This window comes from Clarias gariepinus, chromosome 4, assembly GCF_024256425.1.
Source record: "Clarias gariepinus isolate MV-2021 ecotype Netherlands chromosome 4, CGAR_prim_01v2, whole genome shotgun sequence".
Lineage (NCBI taxonomy): Eukaryota > Metazoa > Chordata > Actinopteri > Siluriformes > Clariidae > Clarias > Clarias gariepinus.
The window spans coordinates 7504573-7530869 of record NC_071103.1 but is presented as its reverse complement, the minus strand read 5'-3'; the positions used below and the strand labels follow the sequence as shown (position 1 = coordinate 7530869).

At 38.0% G+C, this 26297-nt stretch overlaps 1 protein-coding gene across 14 annotated transcripts in view; it reads right to left on the bottom strand.

Moving 5' to 3' along the window:
* si:ch211-285f17.1 (sickle tail protein homolog) overlaps nucleotides 1-26297 on the bottom strand; it is a 74295-nt gene that overhangs the window by 23693 nt on the left and 24305 nt on the right. For 12 of the 14 annotated variants that reach the window (XR_008357882.1, XM_053493747.1, XM_053493755.1 and 9 more), the window contains 7 exons: nucleotides 25034-25232; nucleotides 17723-17816; nucleotides 8957-9624; nucleotides 7111-7218; nucleotides 6862-6911; nucleotides 4545-4711; nucleotides 4251-4426 (listed from right to left, as the gene is read on the bottom strand). Coding sequence is in view for 13 of the 14 variants with exons in the window: in XM_053493747.1 (XP_053349722.1) it covers nucleotides 4251-4426; nucleotides 4545-4711; nucleotides 6862-6911; nucleotides 7111-7218; nucleotides 8957-9624; nucleotides 17723-17816; nucleotides 25034-25232 (1462 nt within the window). In the remaining variant the exon portion in view is untranslated. The remainder of the gene's footprint in view (nucleotides 1-4250; nucleotides 4427-4544; nucleotides 4712-6861; nucleotides 6912-7110; nucleotides 7219-8956; nucleotides 9625-17722; nucleotides 17817-25033; nucleotides 25233-26297) is intronic. The other 2 variants (XM_053493753.1, XM_053493745.1) reach the window with 2 other exon arrangements.

Genomic DNA, 26297 nt, shown 5'->3' with positions numbered 1-26297 from the left:
TTTAATCTTATCCTTCACGGAGGCTGTTGTTGCAGTACAGTTACTAAAGAACACTGACTACACTTGGACACAAAATAAAAAAAAAATGCTTTAAACGCGCACACACATGTGGTCACAATGTTATAGTAAACAGTACACGCATGCACAGATGTTGACTATATGAATGATGCACATGCACTGAGACAATTACCCATAATCCCCCAGAGCGAGGGAGCACAGCCCGCATTCGCCCTTGTAATGCTGGAAAGTCTCCTGATTAATATCCCCAACCCACACAACACACAGGAACGAGAGAGACAGAGGGAGAGAAAGAACCATTGGCTCAGTTGTGATCATGTGATGCTTGGCGGACAAAGCGCATGGGTACTACTCGCATGTCAAGATCTTGCTCGTTTATTAAGTTAAAATTTATTTAAAAATTTTACTTGTCCTGCAAAACACTCGCAAATCAAGTTCCTCGCAATCTAAGGTTTTTAGACTTCTTTGGGCAGGTGCGTATAAAGCTTCTGAGAAAGTCTATTTAAAGATATGGAAAAAAAACCTTAAAGCTCATAAAAGCTAAGAGAAATATTTTACATCCCCCACAACATTTAATAAGATACAGTTTAAATGCTAAATTATTTAATGCCATTTTTATTTTAGACATCCAGTTGCAAGTACAGATTACAGAGAACATATAATGGTAAATAATATGCTATTCCTGATTCATCCTAACACTCCTGTGCTTCAGAGCTTCTGCACTGCCTACACTCTCTTTCTAATGCTGCAGGCTGATCCCACACTGACACACTAAAAGTTGCATTTTTTAAATACAGCTTATTCCAAGGCATTTCCCTTGCATCAGTAAACTGAATTGAGTAGGTTTGGCATGACAAGGCAACAGTTCTCATGAGTTGATACTGAGTAACGTTTCACATTATGCTCTCCAGAAAAATGTTTGAGAAAATGTGCTATTAGATAATGTGATAATTAGATACTGACAGACAGAAGGCAGAGACAAGTAAGAAGTTTACTAGGTCTACATATAACTGTAAATCTTAAAACCCATGCATGAAGTATCATTACTGGTCAATGACAGGTTGTTACTCATTGTCTGACATTGCTCATGCTGCCAGTCACTCCAGCAGGGCCTTTACAGTTACTGAGATGGCGTTATGTTTTAAATTCTGTATGTGTTAATATGTTCATATGTTAAAACAAAATTCGTTGAATGTAAGCACATTTCCTCCTCTGAGTTACACTGGTTCAAAATGTGCCAAAATGCTATGCTGTGTCTATAATTGCTTATTTAGGCAGATAAAGGAGTGAAGAGAACACAATGCTTTCAGGGTAACTCTGCATACCAAGGAGCGATAAGGAATGACCGACTGCTCGAATTAATCTGTACTCTCTGTAACCTTAGTGCTGATGATGTCATTCTAAACTATGTAATGTGTAACCAATCATAGGCTATGTTCATTGTTGATTACTGTACCTCAGCATTCTGAGGTACAGTAAGGTATGATTGGTAAGGTAAAATGGAAATAGCACCGCTGGCGCTCGTGAGTCTGTGATCTGCACACTTCAAAGAAACCTTTATTCAGCATATCACTGACTGCTAAGTCTTAATTTACAGCAGTGAAGTTCCACCACACTGGCCTGGGATCCCACACTTCCAAATGTATTACAGTTATCTAGATTATTATTTATGTTGATAAGCATTCCCAATTTTCAACCCTCCTAAACTAACTGGAAAAAAACACACAAAAAACTAGGGTTTTCAGAAACTATGCACCTTATAGCACCTTTTTATCATTAAAGAAAACCAAAAAAGGTGCTATTTTGCTGACATAAAAGATGTCCCCAGAGGTAGCTTGTATACTGGCTTGCAAATGTTTTACACATATAGACCTTCAAGGTCAAAATGCAATAATTTTTTTTAACTCTGAAGCCCCGTAAACAATTTGATTCAAGCTCACTGTATGAATTTATTTCCTAAAAATTAAAGGTGATAGCACTTTACACACGGGCATCAGCAAGTCTGCGGTCAACCTGAATAAAAAAAGGACTATTTATAGAAAAGATGTGCCGGCAGGTGTCGCACATCGGCAGTTGTGGCGCTTATTTAAACAATCAAAAATTAAACATATTTAATTTTAATGTTAAAGGATCACCATAATCTTCAATACATTTAATACTCATTATTTACAGTGGTGTGAAAAACTATTTGCCCCCTTCCTGATTTCTTATTCTTTTGCATGTTTGTCACACTTAAATGTTTCTGCTCATCAAAAACCGTTAACTATTAGTCAAAGATAACATAATTGAACACAAAATGCAGTTTTTAAATGAAGGTTTACGTTATTAAGGGAGAAAAAAAAATCCAAATCTACATGGCCCTGTGTGAAAAAGTGATTGCCCCCCTTGTTAAAAAATAACTTAACTGTGGTTTATCACACCTGAGTTCAATTTCTGTAGTCACCCCCAGGCCTGATTACTGCCACACCTGTTTCAATCAAGAAATCACTTAAATAGGAGCTACCTGACACAGAGAAGTAGACCAAAAGCAGCTCAAAAGCTAGACATCATGCCAAGATATAAAGAAATTCAGGAACAAATGAGAACAAAAGTAATTGAGATCTATCAGTCTGGTAAAGGTTATAAAGCCATTTCTAAAGCTTTGGGACTCCAGCGAACCACAGTGAGAGCCATTATCCACAAATGGCAAAAACATGGATCAGTGGTGAACCTTCTCAGGAGTGGCCGGCCGACCAAAATTACCCCAAGAGCGCAAAGACAACTCATCCGAGAGGCCACAAAAGACCCCAGGACAACATCTAAAGAACTGCAGGCCTCACTTGCCTCAATTAAGGTCAGTGTTCACGACTCCACCATAAGAAAGAGACTGGGCAAAAACGGCCTGCATGGCAGATTTCCAAGGCGCAAACCACTTTTAAGCAAAAAGAACATTAAGGCTCGTCTCAATTTTGCTAAAAAACATCTCAATGATTGCCAAGACTTTTGGGAAAATACCTTGTGGACCGACGAGACAAAAGTTTTTTTGGAAGGTGCGTGTCCCGTTACATCTGGCGTAAAAGTAACACAGCATTTCAGAAAAAGAACATCATACCAACAGTAAAATATGGTGGTGGTAGTGTGATGGTCTGGGGTTGCTGGGACCTGGAAGGCTTGCTGTGATAGATGGAAACATGAATTCTACTGTCTACCAAAAAATCCTGAAGGAGAATGTCCGGCCATCTGTTCGTCAACTCAAGCTGAAGCGATCTTGGGTGCTGCAGCAGGACAATGACCCAAAACACACCAGCAAATCCACCTCTGAATGGCTGAAGAAAAACTAAATGAAGACTTTGGAGTGACCTAGTCAAAGTCCTGACCTGAATCCTATTGAGATGTTGTGGCATGACCTTAAAAAGGCGGTTCATGCTAGAAAACCCTCAAATAAAGCTGAATTACAACAATTCTGCAAAGATGAGTGGGCCAAAATTCCTCCAGAGCGCTGTAAAAGGCTCGTTGCAAGTTATCGCAAATGCTTGATTGCAGTTATTGCTGCTAAGGGTGGCCCAACCAGTTATTAGGTTCAGGGGGCAATTACTTTTTCACACAGGGCCATGTAGGTTTGGATTTTTTTTCTCCCTAAATAATAAAAACCCTCATTTAAAAACTGCATTTTGTGTTTACTTGTGTTATCTTTGACTAATAGTTAAATGTGTTTGATGATCAGAAACATTTTGTGTGACAAACAGGGGGCAAATAGTTTTTCCCACCACTGTATTTTTAAAAGCCACAGGGAGCCGCAGCAGAGGGATGAAAGAGACACATGAGGCTCCGCGGGTATAGTGTATAGATTTATTGAAAGAGGTTGTTTAGATGTGTCCCTCAGTGCTTCGACCCAAAACTAACACACAGTTACACGCGAGAGTAACTCCATCCCAACTCATCCCTTTAGTCCACTCCTCACTACATTTCTGGAAGACCATTTCTGAGATAATACTGTATAAACGATCATTGTCTTACTTATTTGGTCAGGAAAGAAGATTTATTCCATGCAGTGACTTTAGATTAACTTGCTTTAATTTGTATTCATTATATTGTCACCACTCAAAGTGAGAATCCTGCTAGATGGGAATAACAAACAAACAAACAAAAAATAAATAAAATTATAGTTGCCTTTGTACTTTATAACATTGTTATTTGTGTATTGCTACTATTTTCTCCCTCAGTAGACAACTGGACAGAGCTCTGTGTCTCACCCCAGCTGTGTAAGGACGGATTCTTCCATGCTGAGATATTTGTGTCTCTCTTCCTCCACCAGAGCGCGTTGTCTCTGTGCAGGATCCTCCTGTCGTCTCAACACTTCAGCAAGCCTTGCACTGATCTCCTGCTTTGCCTGTTTAATCTGAGCACACACACACTCCTGATTCTGCAACTGTAAAAGGCACAAAACCCAGAGTTACAGATGTGATAATACGAACACAACACATGCGTCTTATTCACTTTGTATGTACATGATTTCCCTAATTATTTTACTGCCTTATTTACTGTACCTGAAGTTGTCTCATTTGCTGCAACTGAAGGCGCAGCCCAGAGATGTTCTTTCTGAAATGCGAGAGGTTCACCTGGATAGAGACGGTACCATTGGGAGACGTTGGGTTGGTGCTGCTCACAGATGAAGTCTTGCCAATTTGGAGTCCAGGCACTGGAGAAGAACCTCCTGATTGAATACAGAAAAAAAAAACAAATAAAAAAAAAAAAACCTCAGTGACCTAGCTCTCACAAACATAAACATAACTGTTTAGTCAAAGTTTGTGGACACTTGACGATAGGTGCATACATCCTGGTTGAACATTCCCTCTTTTGCTGCTAGAACAGCCTACATTCTTGTGGGAAGGCTCCACATTAGATTGTGGAATATTCAAGCACAAAAGCTTTAAGACGACTGCACTGATTTTGAGCAAAAAGCCCTGGTGCACAGTCCGCATTCTGATTATTCCAAAGACTGTTCAGTTGTGTTGAGACCAGAGCTCTGTACCAGTCACCCAAAATTTTGGCAACTTATGTTTTTATGGCTTTTCTCAGAGGCACTGCCATGTGCATAAACACATACACACAAACATATATACTTTCATGTGCATAATCAGACCATACCAGTAGAACTGATCAAGAGCTCAATATCAAATGGAAATTATTGTAACTGCACTGTGATAGCATAATTAAATTTTTTCTCAAAACATGTTTTTTATTTCTGAAAAAAACTAATACAGTATTATCTAGCTAAAAAAAGCTGCCCTCACAGTAGCAAGAAAAAATGTGCAAGGAAATACACATGTGCAACAAACTGCCCGTGGTTTAATGCCCTCACTCAGTTTATACACATGTACAACATCCACTAGGTCTCTAAGATTTACCACTGATTTGTAAAGCAACTCCTGATGAGTAATACAATGCAAGAATATTATTTTTAGCACTGGGTTCATTTTAGCTACTTCATCTGGCATCCTTTATAAGAGACCCAAATCTTCCCTTTTCAGTCACAAAACATTGTATGCATGCATTTATGTCTGTGAATATCTCGCTGACAGAGTTTCTCGGTTATTCTATAATTTTGCATTACTCCACTTAGACAGACGAGCTGGGACACTTCACAAATTTCATCAGGGGCAAACGAGCAGTAGGTGAAAGCGTCTGATTTACTTTTTATTAGATGCTCCATATTTGTCAGTTTCCTCAACCCACTTTGTCACAATCCATCTTTTATCATGTCCTTGTCAATTTTGTGAACTGTCACATAGTTAGCTTTAACAAATCCTTTGTTCATTGTGTGGAGCTTTGTAAATATGCCTCGCTGTTTTTGTGACAGATTCTTGTATTTTTCGCAGTGTTTTGTCCCAAAGTGATGACTCAAAAATATAACATGGCAATATGTTACTTGTAAATTAAACACACCGCTTTACCAACTACTTCAGAAAAAATAAATATTAAGAAATCCATATTTCTCATGACTTAACATCCAGCATTCAGCATCAAGCTTTCTCCTAATACCACTTCTTTCGCTAGGTGTATAGGATTTGCATCCTAGCTAACCTGTTTTGATGTTTTCAGTGCGTAATTTTACAAAGAAAGCAGTTCACAAACTTTTTTCAAAAAATACTTTTAGGATGCTAAAAGTAATGAGCAACATTTTATTTTGCCATAGTTTTACAGACCAGGTGAGACACGTCAACGGGATGCATCTAGCCCGAGGCCGTATTATTATCATGTCTTGTCTAGTCCTGTGAACAATGGTAACCCTTCCCCTGGCTCTACACTGAGTTCCAGTAGGCATCTTGGTTTCTTCTCTAATTAACGCCCTCCTTACACAATCACTGCTATATTTTTGTTGTTGCTGGATTGCCTATTTCTTTTTTTTTATTATTTCCCCCTGCTTTAGTATTATGGGTCAGCTTGTATAGTTGTCCTTTTATTTTCTTGTAACGTCTGAAAAGACTTAAGATGGTGAATACTGTTGCAAACAACTGTACCTGTATAAACTCAGCAGGTGCATTAAACATATGAACACACCCAAATTCAGGTATTGTGCTAAAGCTGAAACAAATACTTGAAACCTGTTGGTCAACAGTATGACTTGGCATGATGTTTGTAGCAGCACATTTTTGCTTAAGAGTTTGTGTGTGCATGTTTATATAATAGCTTACACTGTTTGTATGTGTGCGTGTGTGTGAGCTGTTACATTTGAAAGAAGACCTACAACAGCTTTGGATTTTACAGGCATATAAAGTAAAACCAGAAGGAAAATGAATAAGCAAGAAAAATAAAAGCAAGAAAATAAAAACTAAATGCAAACTAGAGAATGACATCTCTGACCTGTGCTAGATATGCTGTGTACAGGTGATCCCGACTTCATAAATCTGTCACTGAAATAACAGGTAAGACATCATACAACAAAAACAAGCACAAAAATGTAACATAACAGTGGGTTACATGAGAACATAAATGTTTTTATACAGTCTAATTCAATTCAATGAATTAGTGTGAGCAGCCAATCCATGCTGACAGTTAGTAGTTATGCAAGATACTTATACTATACTACACTTCCCAGAAAGCCTTGCTTACCTGACATGCTCCCTGTCACCTCTCTTAATGCTGGGAGCCTTTAGGAGTGCATGCTGCACAAGACCAGTCAGACTGGCTAACTGCTCCTCCATAGCCCTCATTCTCTCTCTGCAGAGAGAGAGAGAGCAAAGACACATGCACATGCTTACTACTAACTGTGTGTGTGTGTGTGTGTGTGTGTGTGTGCATGCAATCACAACAGAGTGCAACAACAATAAAACATTCTCAGTACAGTAATGGCAATATTAGTTGAACTCGGTGCAAAGCATTAATTTGTTAAGTTAGTGAGACTTGTGTCTGTCTTCTATTATTGATGATAAACCACTGAAAGTTAGGCATTTACTCTGTCCAGGAGTTCAAATCCCTAAAATAACCCAGATCCTGCTGCATGGGTTTGAAGAATAACCTGGAAGTTTAGCTCTCTCTTCTAATAATAAAAGAAATGCATTGGCACCTACTACTCATAGGCAGCAATTAGCAAAAACTTAATGAGGGAAAAGGTTTTAGTTAGATTTTGCATGACAAAAATTCTAAGTTAAATAAATAAAATAAAACTTTTAAATATTTTATAAATAAAAAGTTAAACATGCTAGGGTGGTCCATAAACTTTAGAATATGTAAATTTTTTATCCATGTAAAACTTTTAACTACTTTTAATATGCTCTTTACGCTAGTACACAAGTCCATCGTATTATTGGAGCAACATAGAAATTAGGTTGTGTATAGCAGCTTGTAAGTTACAAGGGGTGTCTGCAAGGATTAGACTTTTCTAAATATACAACAAATAATTCATCTATTTAATAAAATTTAAATTCAGTTTTATTTATATGGGACTATTAACTATGGCTATTGTGGCAAAACAGATTTAAAGAATTTGAAATGTGTGAAGAAATTGGTATAAATTGTCATCATCAGATTGTTTCTAAGCTGAGAGCGACAGTGGCAAGGAAAACCATGAGAGGAGCCAGACTCAACAGGGAACCCGTCCTCTTCCCTGCGTAAGTAACAAAATACTGCCAAATACTGTCTACTTTCTAAAACATCAACCTTGAGAACTGACAGGCCGATTGCTGCCTGATGTACGCAGATCTTTTTTTGTACAGCAGAAACAATATAAAAATTCTCTCATTGTCCAAATAGCTGTGGACTTGACTGTCTTAGGTGATCAGGTCAGGTGTCCACAAACCTTTGGCCAGGTAGTGTACACACGGACAGAAAAAGCTAGCATTGCTTACTATTTTGTGTATAATCTCATATGTGTTGATCTGTAAAATCAACACTCTGAGAACTGCTACAGTACATAACCACTTCTGTCCCTGATCTCTCTATCGTTACAAGCAATCTCACTCGCTGTGCAAAAACACTAACACCTATTTTTCCACCAGGTTCACACTGAACTATGGGTGCTAATGAGTGCTATTGGGGTGCTATTATTTTGATATTGTAAAAAGGGAAAAACAATTTAGAACAAAACCTTCAAACACATCACTAAATATAATTTCTCTCTGCAAAACCTTAGGTTTTAGTCATTTGAAACAATTTGAAGGTTTGGTACATTTTATTTTTCCTTAAATACGCTATAAGACTTACTAATTAATGCAACTTATTTAATGAGACTAATTGCGTTAATTTACAGTGAAGTATCTATATTTTTGGTTTGTCCCTTGTGTGTCTAATACTTTCTGTATAAACGGACACATTTCCCTGACAGTTTGCTGTGAGAAAAACAGAGTTAATTCAGGGTTAGCATACATACATAAGTGCATGATGATGACGTTAGGCAGATGCATGTTTAGTTATATTTACGCAGGTCCCCTCCCTCGTTTTCTCCCTAAAGCACACTTACCGTGTCTGAGGTTCAACAGGTTGCACCGGCAGACCGTGACCCTGAAGATCAGTGGTCACATGGGACCCCATTGCATTCTTGGCCTTTTCCACAGCAATAGGCCCTTCCTTTCTAAATGACTGTCGGACCGGCGAAGATCGTTCAATAGTCAAAGGACTTTGAGACTGGCTGGCCTGAATGTCAGTCATCCTAATCTCACCCATCCTGTGCGGTGATGAAGGTGGAGTCTTCCAACTTTTCTGCCGAAACAGCGAGTGATGCTCTGTTGGCTCCATAGTCATGCCATACGGACGAATAGAAGCTCGATGGTAGCCTTGGTCCAGAGTTTCTGTGGTTGGAGAATTGTGATGTAACAGAAAGGGATCACCATAGATTCCCTCTCCTCCCCTCCCCATGGCTTTAGCAGAAAGATCTTCATCTGGCTTGACATCACGGCGTTCAAGAATGGCACTGGGGCTCGGTGAAGCTGAGCGGGTAGGCGTGGCCAGTGAGTGGCCTGCTCTCTCACGTGGCATAGTGGTTCCTCCCCCTGATGAGCGTGGGCCAAAAGGGATGCGTGAAGGCAAAGAAGTTATCGAGTGAGAAGTAGGAGACATAGACGGGCTGTTTGACGTCTGACGCATCAGAGGAGGAGCATCTCGACTTGTGTACATCGCCTCTCTGTGCATCTGAGGGGGAAAAACATGTTTCAATATATATAATATTAAAACATTCCTTGACCAGAAATATCACTTTCCCAAGTAACAAACAAGTAGAGTAAAGTCTCCAGCCGTCTTAGTGGTGAAAACAACCTGTTTTTCAGGTTGAAATTTTGAATTCTTCTAAAATATTAATCCTTTTTTCCCCCATTGAGGCCAATTACATGATTAACACATGCCATAAGACTGAAAAAATAATAATTCATGAGCCCAACACACTTAACCTTTGCTACAGGTTACAATATACACAATTTTAAGTATTTGGCATTTTCACAAAGACCACAAAAACGAGTTAACACTAACTGTAGAACCGTTTTGCTTTGCTGCAGGTGGATAATTTTAGTTCAGCTTTTTATTTCATTAATCTGAGGAGCACTTAAATAGACACTGAGTCTATTTGAGTGCTCCTCAAAAGTAAATCTTCAACCCAGTGTTTTTTTTTTTTTTGAAATTCAAAATGTTTTCGTTGCAGGCAGAAATAACAATTAGTTTTCCCTGTAACAGTTCGATAATTTCATAAATGCAACACACAATAGTTGACACACAATAAAAAAAAAACAATCAGATTTATTCGCTTAAAATTATTTCTATGTATTTTTAAAGTAGCCCTCTTACAATGCTGCTACTAAATCACACTTGAATCTGGACTTCACTAGTATTTTAGACATGGGGAAAACTGTTTGGTGAGAATGTACACCTGTATGGGCTTTGTATAATGAGTGCTGTGTGTTTCAGTGAGAGTGGAGAGGAAGAAGTGCAATGCTCTACAGAGTGTGTGTGTGTGAGTGTGTGTGTATACAGTACTGTATATACACATACACACGCACACACACACACGTGTGCATATGTGCACAGGGAAATAAATAAATAAATTCACTGAAAAGTGAAAGTGGTGAAGAAAAATAAGGGTGCGTTCAGACTTGACATATTACTTTCATTTAAGGTGAAGTCAAGTCTGCATTGCTAGCGTTATCTGATAGTGAGGTCCGGTCGACTCCGTATCGGTGATATCCAATATAGAGGCATCGTTTGGACAGGCAGGGAGTGAGAAAAAGTCCTCATGCACATCAGTTAGAACAGCACTGCATGAGTTTTAAAAGCTTCTGAGATCATATAAAAATAAATAAATAAATAAAGTACCTAACGTCATTAATAAATTTATCTGTCAAATAAAATGTTAGATTTAATAAGCATCCAAGAACATTCACCATGAATCATGGGAGCATGTGTGACAGCCAGCAGGGCTGCGTTCAATAACTAGCATGAAAAACATCCACAAACGTATGACAGTTGAAGGATTTAATAAAACATGTTTTTTAACGCTTCCGTTATTGAATGCAGGCCTGCTGTACTATGCAACACAGTGCAGAGAGGGAGACGCAGGAAAGAGTCTGTCAAAGAATTAAAAATCACTGCTTGCCTTTGCCCTGTCAGGAAAAAGCTAGAAGCAAAATAGGAACATTAGGCGCATCGATGACGGTTTTATATGAGCCATGCTCGTGTTCTTTTCGATGTATAATGTTAATATTTGTTTGCTATCAGTTATTTATTTATTTCACGCCCCCCGTCCCACACGGCTCAACACAGCCACCAAGCATATTACTTAACGATAACAGTAACAGGTATAGATTTAATCAGGCAATACCTCTTGACTAGTAAAATAAGAAAGAAATGGTTGCCAATTGTGGAAACAACCTCTAAACGTATATTTATTTTTTTCAAGTTTAAAAAAAAACATGACATCTTTATCTGCTGGGAGATAGTAGGATATTAAGCAGACTTCCAATGCAACAATAATAGACGTCTCGCTAATAAGGATGTGGAAGCTATGATATCATTTTTGTGTAGAGTTAAGTGTACAGTAAGTGAGCAATCAGAAATCCCAAATATAGCAATCAGAGGGCAAGGTTGGAGAGTTACCCAAAGCACAGTTGACATAATAGCAACGTAACCTGTCCAGAAACCTTCCAGCTCAGGAAATAGAAAAAACATGTGGCTAAGGTGACAAGGAGAGCCATGGCATTTATCACATTTGTTTTCCACTTCCGGATACATTTCAGAGAGTCTAGACTTGGAAAAATGTGCCCTGTGTATTACCTTAAATTGAATAAGTCCAAGACGAGCAAGAGGTGGTTTGCTATTAGTTATAGCTAAAATTTTGAATTGGGCAAAATAAGTATTAGCATGTCAGACTTTTGTTAGACAAAAAACTGCAATGAGTCAACTCTATTACTGTTAGCCAAAAGAGTACATTTTTTATTAAATTTTAAGCGACGTTTGAATCCTAAAAAGGTTTACTATGTATTAATTAAAAAAGAAGGGCATATGTTATAAAAAAAATTAGCCTTTATTCACCTCATATACAGTGCATACAGTAACTGCACAGTGAAATTCATTTTTTCTTCCCATATCCCAGCTTTAGTTAGTAGGCTGGGGGTCAGAGCGCAGGGTCAGCACAGACAGGGATAAGGGTCTTGCTCAAGGGCCTAACAGCGGCAAACTAACGGAACTGAGTCTCGAACTGCCAACCTACTGATCAGTGACTCAGGGCCTTAACACACTGAGCCAACACAAACCACAAACAAAGAGCCAGTGCTGAACCCCTCACCTGTGAGGACCCCCAGGCATTTCTTCACTTTCAGAGAGAGACTGTGCTGTGAGCTTGTGAATGCTTAAATCAGTTTTTTAAAAATTCCCAGAGTGCCTAAGAACAGTAGTAAGAAAGAGAATCATGTTTCCTTTCTGTTCCCTCAGAAATGAGGAACAACAGGAATAACAGTGTGCGCAATGACCCGAGTGTGTGTGAGTGTGAGCTACAGTACACATAGATGAAGGTGAAACTAGCAGGAACGAAACTCAGCATGCCTGTGTTCTGGCATTAAACATGACATACTCTTGTTTGTACTAGATTCTTCAATGGTGTTCTTCAATAATAAGACAAAGATGGATTTTTATTCAGGGCAACATTCAAATCTTTATGACTTTAATATAAAAATGTTATCATCATTATTAAATAATGAGTTAATTATAGATGACACAACTTGTGATACTATTGTTGTCACACACTGTGGATACTATGAAACACACTCTAGTTTTGTTTATGCTGTATATACACACACATGTGCACACACACACACACACACACAAACAGAACTTATGTAATAGCTTGAATACATAACCTTATATTTAGCATGCTGTACAAAGCACCAACCAGAGACACAAAGCAAAAACAAACTGGAACTTCTTTTGACCTGTAGCTTTTTTTCAATGCATTCTTGAAAAGGTCAGACAGTCAATCACTCATTGTGCTGCTCCCTTTAAGAAAAATAAAGGCTTTATTTCAGCGCTGAGTCAGATGCTGAACCACACCCAGCACAGGTGAGGCCCACGTCTGCGGTCATTTTAATTCAGCAACACTGTAGAACACAACGTTATACAAAAACACTCCTCAGATCTTTCCCTTTGTTCCACTTTAAAAGACTTGTTTACAGGACTTGGTATGCGTGCCAAAGGTCCTCTATGCATTTTTAACAGAGATTTGAATCTCTGTGAAATTACTTTGGGGCTAATCTGTTGAAAAACTCTAATGCTGGCACAGACTAAAGTAAATTTAGTGACGTAGATTTGTCCCAGGGTAACAAGAGTAACAATATCACATGAGCAAAAGTTGGGTGTGTGCTCTTACACTGTCAAACTGGGTAATACAATAAGGAAGCCACACAAACAAACACACACATTTAGTGTCATTAAAACTGACAAAATCCACACCCAGGAGAATTTAACACATACTGCACAGGATTCACAGAAATAATTCTTAGGGCTTGATTCTTTCTTCGTAAGATTCTGTATTGACCAACAAAGTCATATATGGAGCTTTGTTTAAACACTTATTTTAACTAGGACGCCTGCACATCTACTCATTTATAGTATGTATTTATCTAATCAGCTGCTTGGGATGCATGAAATCATGTAGTTAATCACCAGGAACTGCATGATGAAGTCATTCCTACATGAACCAGAATCTTAAAGGAATGTTCCCAGTATCTGCTCTGAGTGCATAGGGAGTATAAATATAGAGTTCATAATAAAATGCTCTGTGAGTAAAGACTATGAAGATTTTACACAGGCCCTTTACAGAAAATGTCAACAATACAAAGAAATGCAGTAGAAAAACTAACACTGTTTGTTAAAGCAGTCATTCTTCTTTAAAATCATTCAGTCGGTCAATGCTTTATATAAGAAAATCCCAGGGAAACTGAGAACTACATATACTGTAAGACTCTCAAAGAATAATTTTAGAATCACATCCCAACATCCTGAACTGAATCACAGTGAAACACCAACTGCAGTTTCAGAAAATATATGACCCAGTGGAAAGGGACAATTATATCCAGATGTTGACTAGACAGTCTTTCTCTCTCTCTCTCTCTCACACACACACACACACACACACACACACACACACATACAGAGAGAGCGAGAGAGAGAGAGAGAGAGCGCGCTCTCCATTTTCCAGTAGTTTTCCAGCGCACACAGCAAGTCTGCACAGATGCAGGGCAAAATCTGATGTACTTGTTAACCCTGTGTGAACATACCTGATTGACTTGGGTTGAGAGATGTGTGTGTGTGTGTGTGTTTGTATGTGTGTTAGTTAAACACTACCTGGTCAAAAAAAAATTGCATACACTAATACTACACTAGACAGCCTTTAGCTTTGATTACAGAGTGCATTCACCATGGCAAGATTTCAACAACCATATCCAATGTCACATGATTTGGTTCCACCCAGAATGTTTTTTGCCTGAGCTCTTATATCCATAATGGACAACGTTAAAACATTACATAAACACATCTCAAAGATCTCAAAGACTATTGATCGGGTTTGGCCTCCATGAATTTATTTTAGTAAATGATTCATCACGCTTTTAGAACAACTCTTTCAGAAATTTGAGCACAATGAATGTTAGCATGGGCGAGCTGACGTAGACCATACCATCAGAAAGAAATATAAAGAAAAACTCCATGGATGTGATAACCTGGATTTCATTTAATTGCTACATAACGTCATTGGGCCTTGACCTGGCCGACTAATAAAGCAACCCCAGGTCATTACCCTGACTCCAGAGGCTTGTTCAGTGTGTGCTACTCATTGTTATTTTTGCCCAAGTCTGTGGTTAAGCTGGATTACTGTATGTTATGATGTTATATGTTTACAACTGAAGAAATAAATGATGTACTAAATAAGTGCACATGTTACTACTGCATGTTTCCTGATGCACCTAGTCTGCTATGTAATGTACAAGAAACAATGAGGCCGCCTTCTTCTTTTGATCTATAGCCTAGTTCTGAAGTTCACATGCAAAATGAAGGTCAGCACAGACACTCTGACCAGTCTGCAACTACACACTCAAATTACAGTAGCAGAAAGTCACTAATGCACCATGTGTTCATGCTACTCATACGAATGTTGCTAATGTGGTACAATGGCATTTCTGTAAGATCAGCTCAGACAGGCTTGCCTTGCTCCCAACACACATCAGTAAACATTTGGAGACCAAGTCACCAGCTGTCCTCTCTTGATTTTCTTTTGCTAAGCCCGCCAGACCATGAACAGCCAAACGCCCAAATGTTTGAAGATGCGTCGACCTGGTCATCACACTCAGGCCCTTGTCAATATCACTCAGTTCATTACACTTGCCCATTATTCCTCCTTTAAACACATCAGATACAAGAATTGACTGTTCACTTCCTGGTTAATATATCATAGCCCAAGACAGTTGCCAATGCATTGAGATAGTTGATGTTATTCAACGTCACTTGCTGCTGGTTTTAATGTTATGGCTAGTTTACAATGCCAGACAATTGTTCTGCATGTCAATGACACACAGCCCTGGAGAACAGTTTTATCAGTCTCCTGCTAATAAAAAGAAAGGAGCTTTGAGGTAATCCAGCAGGGAGACGAGGCCAAGCCTGGTCACAGAGCACCTGTTGATTGAGAAGTGATCATTTTATTTCACGTAGCAGAATCATTTATTAAATGTTTAGTAATTAATATTTGATATGCATGATTTTTATGATTCAACTTATTTTACATTGTTTTTGATTCGTAGCCACTCATGAAAGTGTTAAACATACTATTTCACAGTTTTTTTCTCTCTCATACAACAGGATCTCTGCTAAATCAACAGACAACAAAATACTGTCCTTTGTTTACAACTGTGCATATACTGTACATGTGATAAATGCAAAAGTTCTTTCACATACTGGAAATTCTTACTTCTGTGCACACTTTGTTAAATGAGATACAGCGTTCTGCATTAGGCACTTGATTAAGCCTGTATATGTATAGCCAGCTGTTTCTCTGTCTTTGTCTTGTTAAATTCTAAGTCTTATTTTTTGTTTGTCTGTTTATTTTTTTGTGTGAGAAAACCCCGGCCTACGTTACTGTTTATGAGTCTGGACTTTTCCATCATTACTTCGCCTGTACCTTGACCCCTACTATGCTTTATGGCCATAATTCCTCAGTTGGCCTTAATCAAAAGCAAACATTATGTTAGTACACTTTCAGAAATAAAGGTACCAGGCTATACATTTTCTTGTGGCCTTAAATAAATAAAGGTCAAGGAACAACTTTATTTATTTACTCTACCACAGGCATAGAAACTCAAGTTTCCAGTTAAATGCATCAACATGCAATAATTCTAATAATAAAGTTGAAACTTCAAAAAAAAGTTCAATTCAATTTTAAAAATATTTAAATATGCACCATATCAACAAGTAACACATAGCTGGTTAAATACAAAAGCCTAAGCCAGTTATGGAACTTAAGACCACCAATTCACAGGTTAAAGCTTGCTTTTTGGTCATGTAACCACCAGTATTTCAAAGGTGTATGATTCCTAGGATTTGGTAAATGCGTCACCCTAGCACGCTTTTATCCACCTTCCCATATTTTTTTATCATCGCTTCTGAGGATCTCTACTGTCTTGGTTCTAGCCTTCAGGATGCATTTCACAGTCTGAATGTGGTTTTGCTCATGTTGGTCCTCTTGGGGTCATTACATTGCCAAAAAGCCCCCAAAAAATACTAACAAGCTGGGATCTCTGAAGAAAGCACTTTGCAGTAACACATATCATTTTCTTTCCTTATTTCCATTCATAAAACAAGAGGTGTCTGTACTACCTGCAAAGTCACAAGAGTTAAAATAGTTTAATCCTCTCAGCAACAGAATCATAAAAGCAAGACAAAAAAAAAAAAACCTGTAAGTGGATGGTGATCATAGGCAAACTGCAAATTAGACACATACCACTGATTAGACACACAAACACCAGGAAATTGATATATTGGCTGCAAGCATTGTCGCTATAAGTAATCATTATAAGGGAGAAATAAAGCAGGAGAAAAGGCTGTGACTTCTATTGTACAGTAATAACACACAAGGTCTACACCAACCCCATGAGGAACCAAAACAAGTAATGTCTAGCTAGTAAGGTATTCAAATTATTTACAGAAAGAAGAGAAACGAGTTTTTTTTACAGGGTATTTAGCCAAATACTTTAAACACAAGTGACCAAGAGTCAGTAATAAAATGTTTGCTGAAAGATTAAATCTTACCAAAAAAAAAAAAAAACTATAAAATTAAATGTGTTTGTTTTGGGATTCCCTACACACTTAAAGTGTTACCTATGAACATTAAACAAACTATTTTTTATTAAAATTATTGAACATCATGGGAAGGTCAGAAATTCCAGTTCCCAGCAAATAGAACAGTGAGAAGATGTGCACTTTTAGAGAAGAAATTCAGACACTACATGATCTCATAATCTCCCCAAAATTTTCTTTTTTAAATTGATATAAAGCCACATATTTCAAATGACCTCCCCTGCCATCTCCTAATGATTGACCCAAAACTGACTCAATTAGGACAGAACTTCATGACAGCTTTTAGCTAATAAGAGCAATGCAATCTCGATATTGGACCTTCTGACCACACAGTAAGTAAACATAAGAAACACTGAGCCTCACTATGTTGCCTGATGAGTGTAATTTGACGGGGGCTAGCACTCACCCTGGCTTCTCCGCTGCTTGGCCGGGCTGCATGGCTGAAGGCGTGTACAGGATCCTTGTGGTATACCTTCAGGCACGACTGATCTGTGATGCTCCTGTGGAAGGAAAGATCTGAACTGTTTATAAATGCTTCCCAAAAATCGCCATCAGACCACGGCCGAGTATGCTGATGATAATGCTGCCTCCTGAACCTGGCTACAGTAGGGTGAGTAATGCATGAGGGCAGATCAATGCGAGAAAGACTAGGCGAGAGAAATGACAACATTCCATCAGGTGCAGAGCAAAGATTCGAAATTTGAGACACTTCATCATGGCTGGAATCCATAAGTTACGTTCCCCAATAAGCACAGTGTAAAAAAATGTGTTTCTATGTACACTTCCCCGATTTGAACTACTTTTACTTTCTCCAAGGAAGAAGACACCAAAAGTGTGTGCATGTCACAGGCTAATCTCTGTTAAAGGTCTGCCTGGTTTTATTTCAATGCTTAGGGTGGGCGGGGGGAGGGGAATTATATGATATTCTGTAGTCATATGATCGTAGTCCAGTGTAACTGCAATGATGATAAAAAGAAACGCCATTTCAAAGTTCAGCTTATATCAACACGGCTTCAATATAAAAGGCATGAGGTGGTTGCCAGATTATTAAAGATCAAAGAGATGTGCATGTGTGTGTCTGTGTGTTAGTGTGTTGTGCGTGTTGAGAAATGTAGCCATAGAAACCCTATGGACAAATGTCTCTATGATGTTAAAGAGGTGTGTCTATGCAAGCAAAAGCCATGACGACTAATATAACACACATTAATTCCATCCTTTTCTTCCTAAATTAAAGCTAATGTGGCAAAGCAAAGCAAATGTGGTGAATACTGTAGCACTAGAGGAGCACATCCTAGAGGGCTAGCTAGTTCATGCTTTTATCACCTCTAGGTTGGACTAGTGTAATACCTTACTGTCTGGTTGTTCAACTAGCTGCATAAACAAGCTTCAGTTAGTCCAGAATGCAGCAGCGAGAGCCCTCACTAGAACCAGAAGATACGAGCTCATCACCCCTATCTTATCCACACTGCACAGGCTCCCAGTGAAATTTTGCATTGATTTTAAAATACTTCTTTTGACGTATAGAGCATTAAATGGTGTCGCTCCGCAGTATTTGAGTAAACTGCTAGTATCTTACGATCCGCCACACCTACTACGATCAAATGATGCAGGCTGCTGGTCAGTACCATGTTTTATGAAAACTACAGCAGGGGGCAGGGTTTTTAAAAAACCCCAAAGTTATGGAATAGTCTTCCAATTAATGTTTGAGACTCAGACACAGTCTCAGTGTTTAAGTCCAGGCTAAAAACCAATTTATTTTGCCATGAATATTTGTAAATGTATCCATCTTAGGTAAAGGAGCAGATCTGGGGGACTCAGATGGACGTAGAGTATTACGGTGAACTGGTATGTTTAGATGCTGTCTTCCCCACTCTCATTGATTACTCAGGTTTGTTGACGGTGAAAGTGATCGATCGTTTTTCCATGTCAGGTAACCCTCATGTCTGTGTTTTATTCTGGCTCTCCCTTTTAGTTATGCTGTTATAGTCAGTCCTGCCAGAGTCCCTGCTTGCACTCTGCACTAAATATACATTCACCTTATACATGTGTACCTAACGCTCTCCTACTCTTCTGCTCTCTTCTCCACTCTCTCTCCTTTTCTGTTTTTCCCTCTGCCGGTCTCTCTGTCGAGCTATACTATCCTGAGCTGCCAGTGATCCAGACCCCCTCTGCCCTCTGGACCAGTCTAACTCGTCTTGGTGTCCCGCTTCTGGTTGGAGATCTCGACGCATGGATGCCCTGTGTGGTTTGTCTGGGATTCGTGTGTGTACTGGAAACGGTTCTACTTTTCCACGAACACGGGCCTGGCCCCAGCTGATATAGACAGCTGTTCTCTGAGGACTTGTGACTTCAGTCACTCGATAGTTCAGGACTGGAGTTTCTTGCATTCTGAGCCTGAGCCTCCAATAACAAACTGGAGTCCATATTTACTTAAACACATTTCCAGCCACCTAACACACAGTATGACTGCAGATCAATCCCTGGTATCAGTTATCACCCAAATGAGGATGGGTTCTCTGTTGAGTTTGATTCCTCTCAAGGTTTCTTTCCATTACCATCTTAGGGAGTTTTTCCTTGCCACTGTCACCGTCGTCCTCGGCTTGCTCATCAGGGACAATCTTATCATTTTGATTTACACAAATTCACATTTCATACAAACTTAAATAATTATTTGTGTAAAGCTGCTTTGCGACAATGTCAATTGTTACAAGAACTATAGAAATAAACTTGAATTGAAATGAACGTCTCTCTTAAGTAGACCCCATCTTACAGGATGAGAAATTAGCAAGGTCTTTAGGCGCATCAGCAGTGTATACTGAGAGCCAGAGCGCTAGACACAGCAGGTAATCTCAAGGTACCGTAGGAGCCATAGTTGTGTCTATAATAAGGGTCATATCGCATACAGAAGTATGTGCTGGTCCCATCCTGATTCCATGTGCCAATACAGCATCGAGAATATACCCACCGAGCTGCTGGAAGTACAGGTGATGGCCAGAAAACAATAAGGGCTATATAGGAAAGCCTAAATAGTTCTGAGAGCAAGGCTGATCTGTTAGTGTGAGACATCATCCATTCCACTCAGGTCCACTGACTGTTCTCATTTTTTTAGCATAGCTTGTAGTCTCTGAACACGTCTAGTTAATCAGTAACAATCCAGAGCCAAGACCAAGGAGCAGACAAACAGGCTACACCTTGTGTCTGCTAGCAACACTGGTTGGTCTCTCTGGTTTCACCATAGTAAGAAAAAAAAACTTAAAATACTCACAAGGTTTGTTTCAACAACCTAAAAATATAAATATAAAGCCAGAACTTTTGTTCTGATGGAAAAAAAGGCAAGAAAAAGTAAGTGAAGCCATTGAAATTAACTGGTTGTAACTGGTACTGTACACCTGGAGTCCAATCAATGAAATTAATTTAAAGGTGTGGTTTAAAGATACTTTGATTAATCAATGACATTCAGACAGTTTGCTGTTCATAAATAGCATCTGCTGATGACAGTCATGCCTCACAAAAGTGTGATTGTTCAAGAATGATTGTTTTTGGATAAGGCTGGGAAGAAATACAAAATAATCTTAAAAAGTGTAAAAAGTGTTTAGGCACAAAAATAAAAAGTGTTTAGGCATCAATTAATCGAGAGTCAGACAAATCGAGAATAAATGAAGACTGTGGCTACTTTTCCAAGAAGCATCTGGCAAAAATGACTCCACAGGCACAAAGCAGATTCGTCAATGAGATAAAGAAGAACCCATGAGCTAAAGGCTTGAGGGCATTACGAAAACTTGCAAACACCTCTGTTTATGAGTTTACCATATGTAAGTCATTGAATACGCAGGGGGTGTCCATGGCCGAATACCATAGAGGAAGCTGCTTTTCTCCAAAAAAAGATTGCTGCATGCCTGAGGTTTGCCAAAGAGTACCTTGGCAATCTCCAATGCTACTGGGAAAATATTTTGTGGATTAATAAAGCAAAAGTTTGTTTTATAAAGAATACACTCTGTGTATGGTGCATAAAAGACACAGCTTACCAACTGCAAATCATCATCACAACAGTCAAGAAAGGGATGCACCGAATGTTCGGCAACCGAAATTATTCGGCCGAAAAATAGACAAAAAAAGCACTAACACAGAATAAGTAAAAAGGCAGAATAAATTTTGCCGAACAATGACGTTTTTAATGACGCGATCAAATAGTAACCCGGCTACAGCAACAGCAGCAGCGAATCCACATTTTTTGCACTATTTAATGCACATTTGTTGTTGTAGACATACAGAGTTACATCCTTTCAGCAGTCAGTTATAGCCCTAACATAGGCTATTCAAGAAGGGGGGCTTCAAAGATGGCCAAATAAAAAAATATTTTTTTATTTTACTAATTTATTTATTTTAAGTTATATTGTGCTTTGTTTGTATAATATCTGCTGGAATGTAAAAAAAATGTTCAGTGTTAAATAAATATTTTGAAATTGTATTTTTGTTATTTGATTTATTTTTCTAAAAAGCAACACAAAATAGTAAAAAGCAAATTTTTACTATTTAATAAATAATTAATATAAATTGGCAAAATAAATGGAAAAAAATGCGAAACACCGCGTTCGGTATTCGGCCTTCGGCCAAGCATTTCATTAATATTCGGCTTCGGCCAAGAATTTCATTTCTGTGCATCCCTAAGTGAGAGCATCATGGCTTGGGCTTGTTTCACTGCCTCAGGGCCTAAAAAACTTGCCATTATAGAGAAAAAAATGAATTCCAAAGTTTACAGAAATGTCCTATAGGTTATCCTATGGAATTCATTTTTATGTTAGGGTGGCTGTCCACCAGCTGAAACTTGGTAGAAGTTGAGTGATGCAGCAGAACAATGACCCTGATCGTTGAACTAAGTCCACCACTGAATGGCTTCAGTCATAGCCCAGACCTTAACCCCCCAGAGATATGCTGTGGAAAGACCTCAGGAAAGTGTTCACACCAGACATCCTACAAATGTGTATGAGCTAAAGCAATTCTGTAGAGAGTAATAGTCAAAAATATCCTCCTGAACATTCTGCAGGTCAGCTCCAGGACTACAAAACGCATTTGATTGCTGGTCATTGCTGCCAAAAAAAGCTATAGGGAACTCCAAGGGTTCACTTACTTTTTAAATTATAACTGGTTGTGTTATTAGCTTAAACATTACACACATTGTGTTTTTCTACTATTGTGACTTAGGTGAAGATCAGATCACACCAAATGCTAAATATTGTTTTCTTTTTCTTACCATTGTACATTCTGGGGCCCCTACGATCATTAAGTTACATTTTGCAACCATTTGTATACGTCATGAAACACCAGAAAAAGGTGAGAAATGGAGTTGTGTGGGTGTGTGCATGAGGGTATTGTCATCAGAAGAACACAGATTGGGGATAATTTTGCACAGATCACTCTCGCTTGGCATTTTAGTGACAATAAAATGAACTGGTATACAGTTGACTGATTCGACCATTTAAGAACATTCTATACTTTCCCTTTGGTTGTTTTCGCAATATGTTTGGCCCATTACCCAACTGTAATAGGAAGCTTGGTCCGATCAGTTTTGCCACATTTGCCACACATGCCCATTTCATAGCACTGTCTTCACTATGTTTGACAGATGACGTGGTGCGCTTTGGAACATTTCCTTCCTTTCCCTCTCACTATTTTTTTATTCCATTGATTCTGGTATAACTGAATCTTGTGTCAGAAATTGGCTTTTTTTTTTTTTTTGGTCGGTATTTTTCTTCATGAAGCCATCATATGATGGACTTATACTACCGCTCAAAAGTTTGGGATCACTTGCAAATTTCTTTGTTTTTGTTTAGTGATTTATTTTCTAAATTCTACATCAGCACATTTCTATTTCTATTTTTATTTTTAGTTCTATTTTTCCTAGTTTAATTTAATTTTTTTATTTAATTTCTATCGTATTTCTTTTATTCATATTTATTTCTTATTTGTAAACTTTAATTCTCTTCTAGGGTCAATGGCAGTCGTATAATGCATTTCACTACATTTCGTACTGTGTATGTTTGTGTATGTGACAAATAAAATTTGAATTTGAAAGTACTGGGAATTTCAGAACTATGAAATAACACATACAGGATTAGGTCATTAAGTAACAACAACAACGACAGTCAGTTGTTCTTTTAAGACACAAAGGTCGGCGTTTTTGGAATTAGAAAGTGATCCCAAACTTTAAGCGGTAGTGTACGTATGTAGGCAGTCATATGCCTACCTCTTCCAAAGTGTCATTGACTTGGGTAGATTTTGTGAAGGGGTTTTTCGCCAACAAAACCAGTCTGCATAATTAAATTTAACAGCCTTCTGTGGCCTTCAAGATCTTTGGCATTGCCCTGAGTGATTCTGTCTTTTTATGGATGGGTGTTATTTATAAAGTTAAAATGGAATGTTTTTTGTTAAACCCCATTAAATCTAAGCTTGAAGTCATTTAAAATTCATCATGGTTAAAACAGAGGTAAAAATTTGAAAATTGTGCCACTGTTCAAATATTTATTGACCTGAATATTTATGAATTCTAGGAGTGAAATAATATAGTGAGACACTTACCATAACAGTGGGGGTAACTAGTTTTTGAAATACCACACATATAAAAATGTTAATGTGCTTGATTAGATATATTATTATTTAGCACTAGGTTATGGCATATTATCTCTGTGACTATAATCTCTGTATATGATATGCTGTATAGTTTGCTATAATAGAGATAAACATGGGCATCAATTTATTTGTCAGCATGTAGAGGTTGTTGTGATGACATGCTTGACAACTTACTTACTTACTTACGAGTCTACTGTAACACCAACAACTGAGCTTTGTTAGGAATATTACAAGGAAAGGCAGATACCCACTGTCTTTATACCAATCAAACCATAGCAGCATGTTATCGTCACTTCATCAATCTTAGTCCTTTTGTTTTCATATCAACATTAGATGTGCAGTTACTGTATGAAGGATTGGGATTTGGAGTTTTTAGTTAAGGGAAAAAAACTTATTAAAACTATACTACCACAAAAAATTTCGTCACAAGCCCCAGTTTGACTTGAATGTGAATGTGATTCATACTATACACACAGTCTGGGCATTTTCCCCACCATGCCACACACACATATCACCCGTGTCAACATGACACCTAAAGAGAGAGACTCCTATTACCCAGATTAACCTTTTTTTTTTTTTGTTTTTCAAAATGATTTTTACTAAAACCAAAAACATTAGATAATACTTATTAGTCTCATCCCACAGTACATGAGTAAATTTTGGTTTACAATTATGATTCCAATATCTGCTTGAATTAAAAGCTGTCCTTATCTGTATCTAAAATCAATAGATAAACTAGGTCAATAGTTTTTCTACAAAAGGTACAATATATGGAACAACCTCCCAATTAGTCCGACACAGTCTCAATCTTTAAGTTTAGTCTGAAGACCTAAATGTAAGGTCAGAAAATTTATTAAATAACTTTAATCTTAGGAATTTCATGGGCATATATCTCCGGTGAAATTAACATTTGGAATTCTACACCACTTATGTGTGACAGAGTCTTTTGTTAAAAAGCTCTATATAAACATAAGTAACCTGAATAAGCAAAAGCACAAGCATTGCATAAAGTTAATAGTGCAAGTATTTCACTATTATGGTATGTAATCAGAATATTGTGTATCTAGTAAGTGATAAACATACTACATACCTTACATCACTCAGCTCATAATACATGTTTCTCAGATCATCCTTGACATAGATGGCGGTGCTTGGTGACTCAAGCATTTTCATGCTGAGCTGCTGTGGGAAGGCGCTGACGAACAAAGCTTGCACTGTGTCTACAGTTGTAATCTCATTGGGCATCCGGATTTGCTTTGTTTCATCACCAAACTGCAGATACAGCACACCTGAATGAGAGCGAGAAAGTCAGGACCAATTTCCCAAACATTTGAGTTTAAGCTTTAAAGGGTACAGGACATTCATTCAATTTGGATCTTATATCTCTGCTTTCATAGATGCATGGGTAAAAGCCTTTCAGAAGATTCAGTGAAACTGTAAACAATGGCAACAAACCAGTTGGGTAGGTAGACAATTTAAATCAGTCCTAAAACAATACTAATTTCCATATATGGTTTCCATATTTCCATGATACTACGTCTTATTTGCTGTAAATTCTCCTGCTTGACACTCTGGCCCTGCATGTTTTCACCTAAGAGATTACAATAAAAACAGTGGGAGACAAAATACACAGCCATGGTTCTGTGTGGAAAATGCACTCCAAAGTTCATCTGAGACTCAAATGAAGCAGCTGTCCTACTAAGCTTGCTCAAATTGGTATCTTTAAAGATTTGTGCCTTCTAGACAAATTTCCCTGCTTTGTGTTCCAGGTTAGCAGCTCTACTAACATTCTCATCTTGCAGTGGGGAATGACTCCACATAGACATACTGTAACACACTCGGACTCAACACACACTCACAGACTTTTATATGTTGTATTTCTGTCTATTTTACATAATGCAAATAAAGAATCTGAAATTTGAGTTATGACTGAAACTTTAGGGAAAATATTAAAATGTACTTACCAGTGATACAATCACTTACTGTAAAACTTGTTTTGAGCACATTAATAATATTAGCCATGAGCTTATTGAATGGCCACCTAAGGGATTCATGAGTTGCCGCAATCCATAGCTAAAATTGTGAAAGTGGCAAATAAGCTTCAAAATACCATCAAGATAAAATTCTATGAACCAGATGTTTAATATCACAGGCATTTATTAACAAATATAAAATCTAAAAAATGAAAACACAAATTTACACAAATATAAATTCTTTCAGTAATGACAATTTAAATGTCACTATATAGTGTAAATGAAAGATACAGTAATGGCTTATTTCTATGCACAGGAATTTGCCAGAAATAAATGCCTGAGCTGATGGAAGAATTATCACACATTAGGACTAAAGCTGAA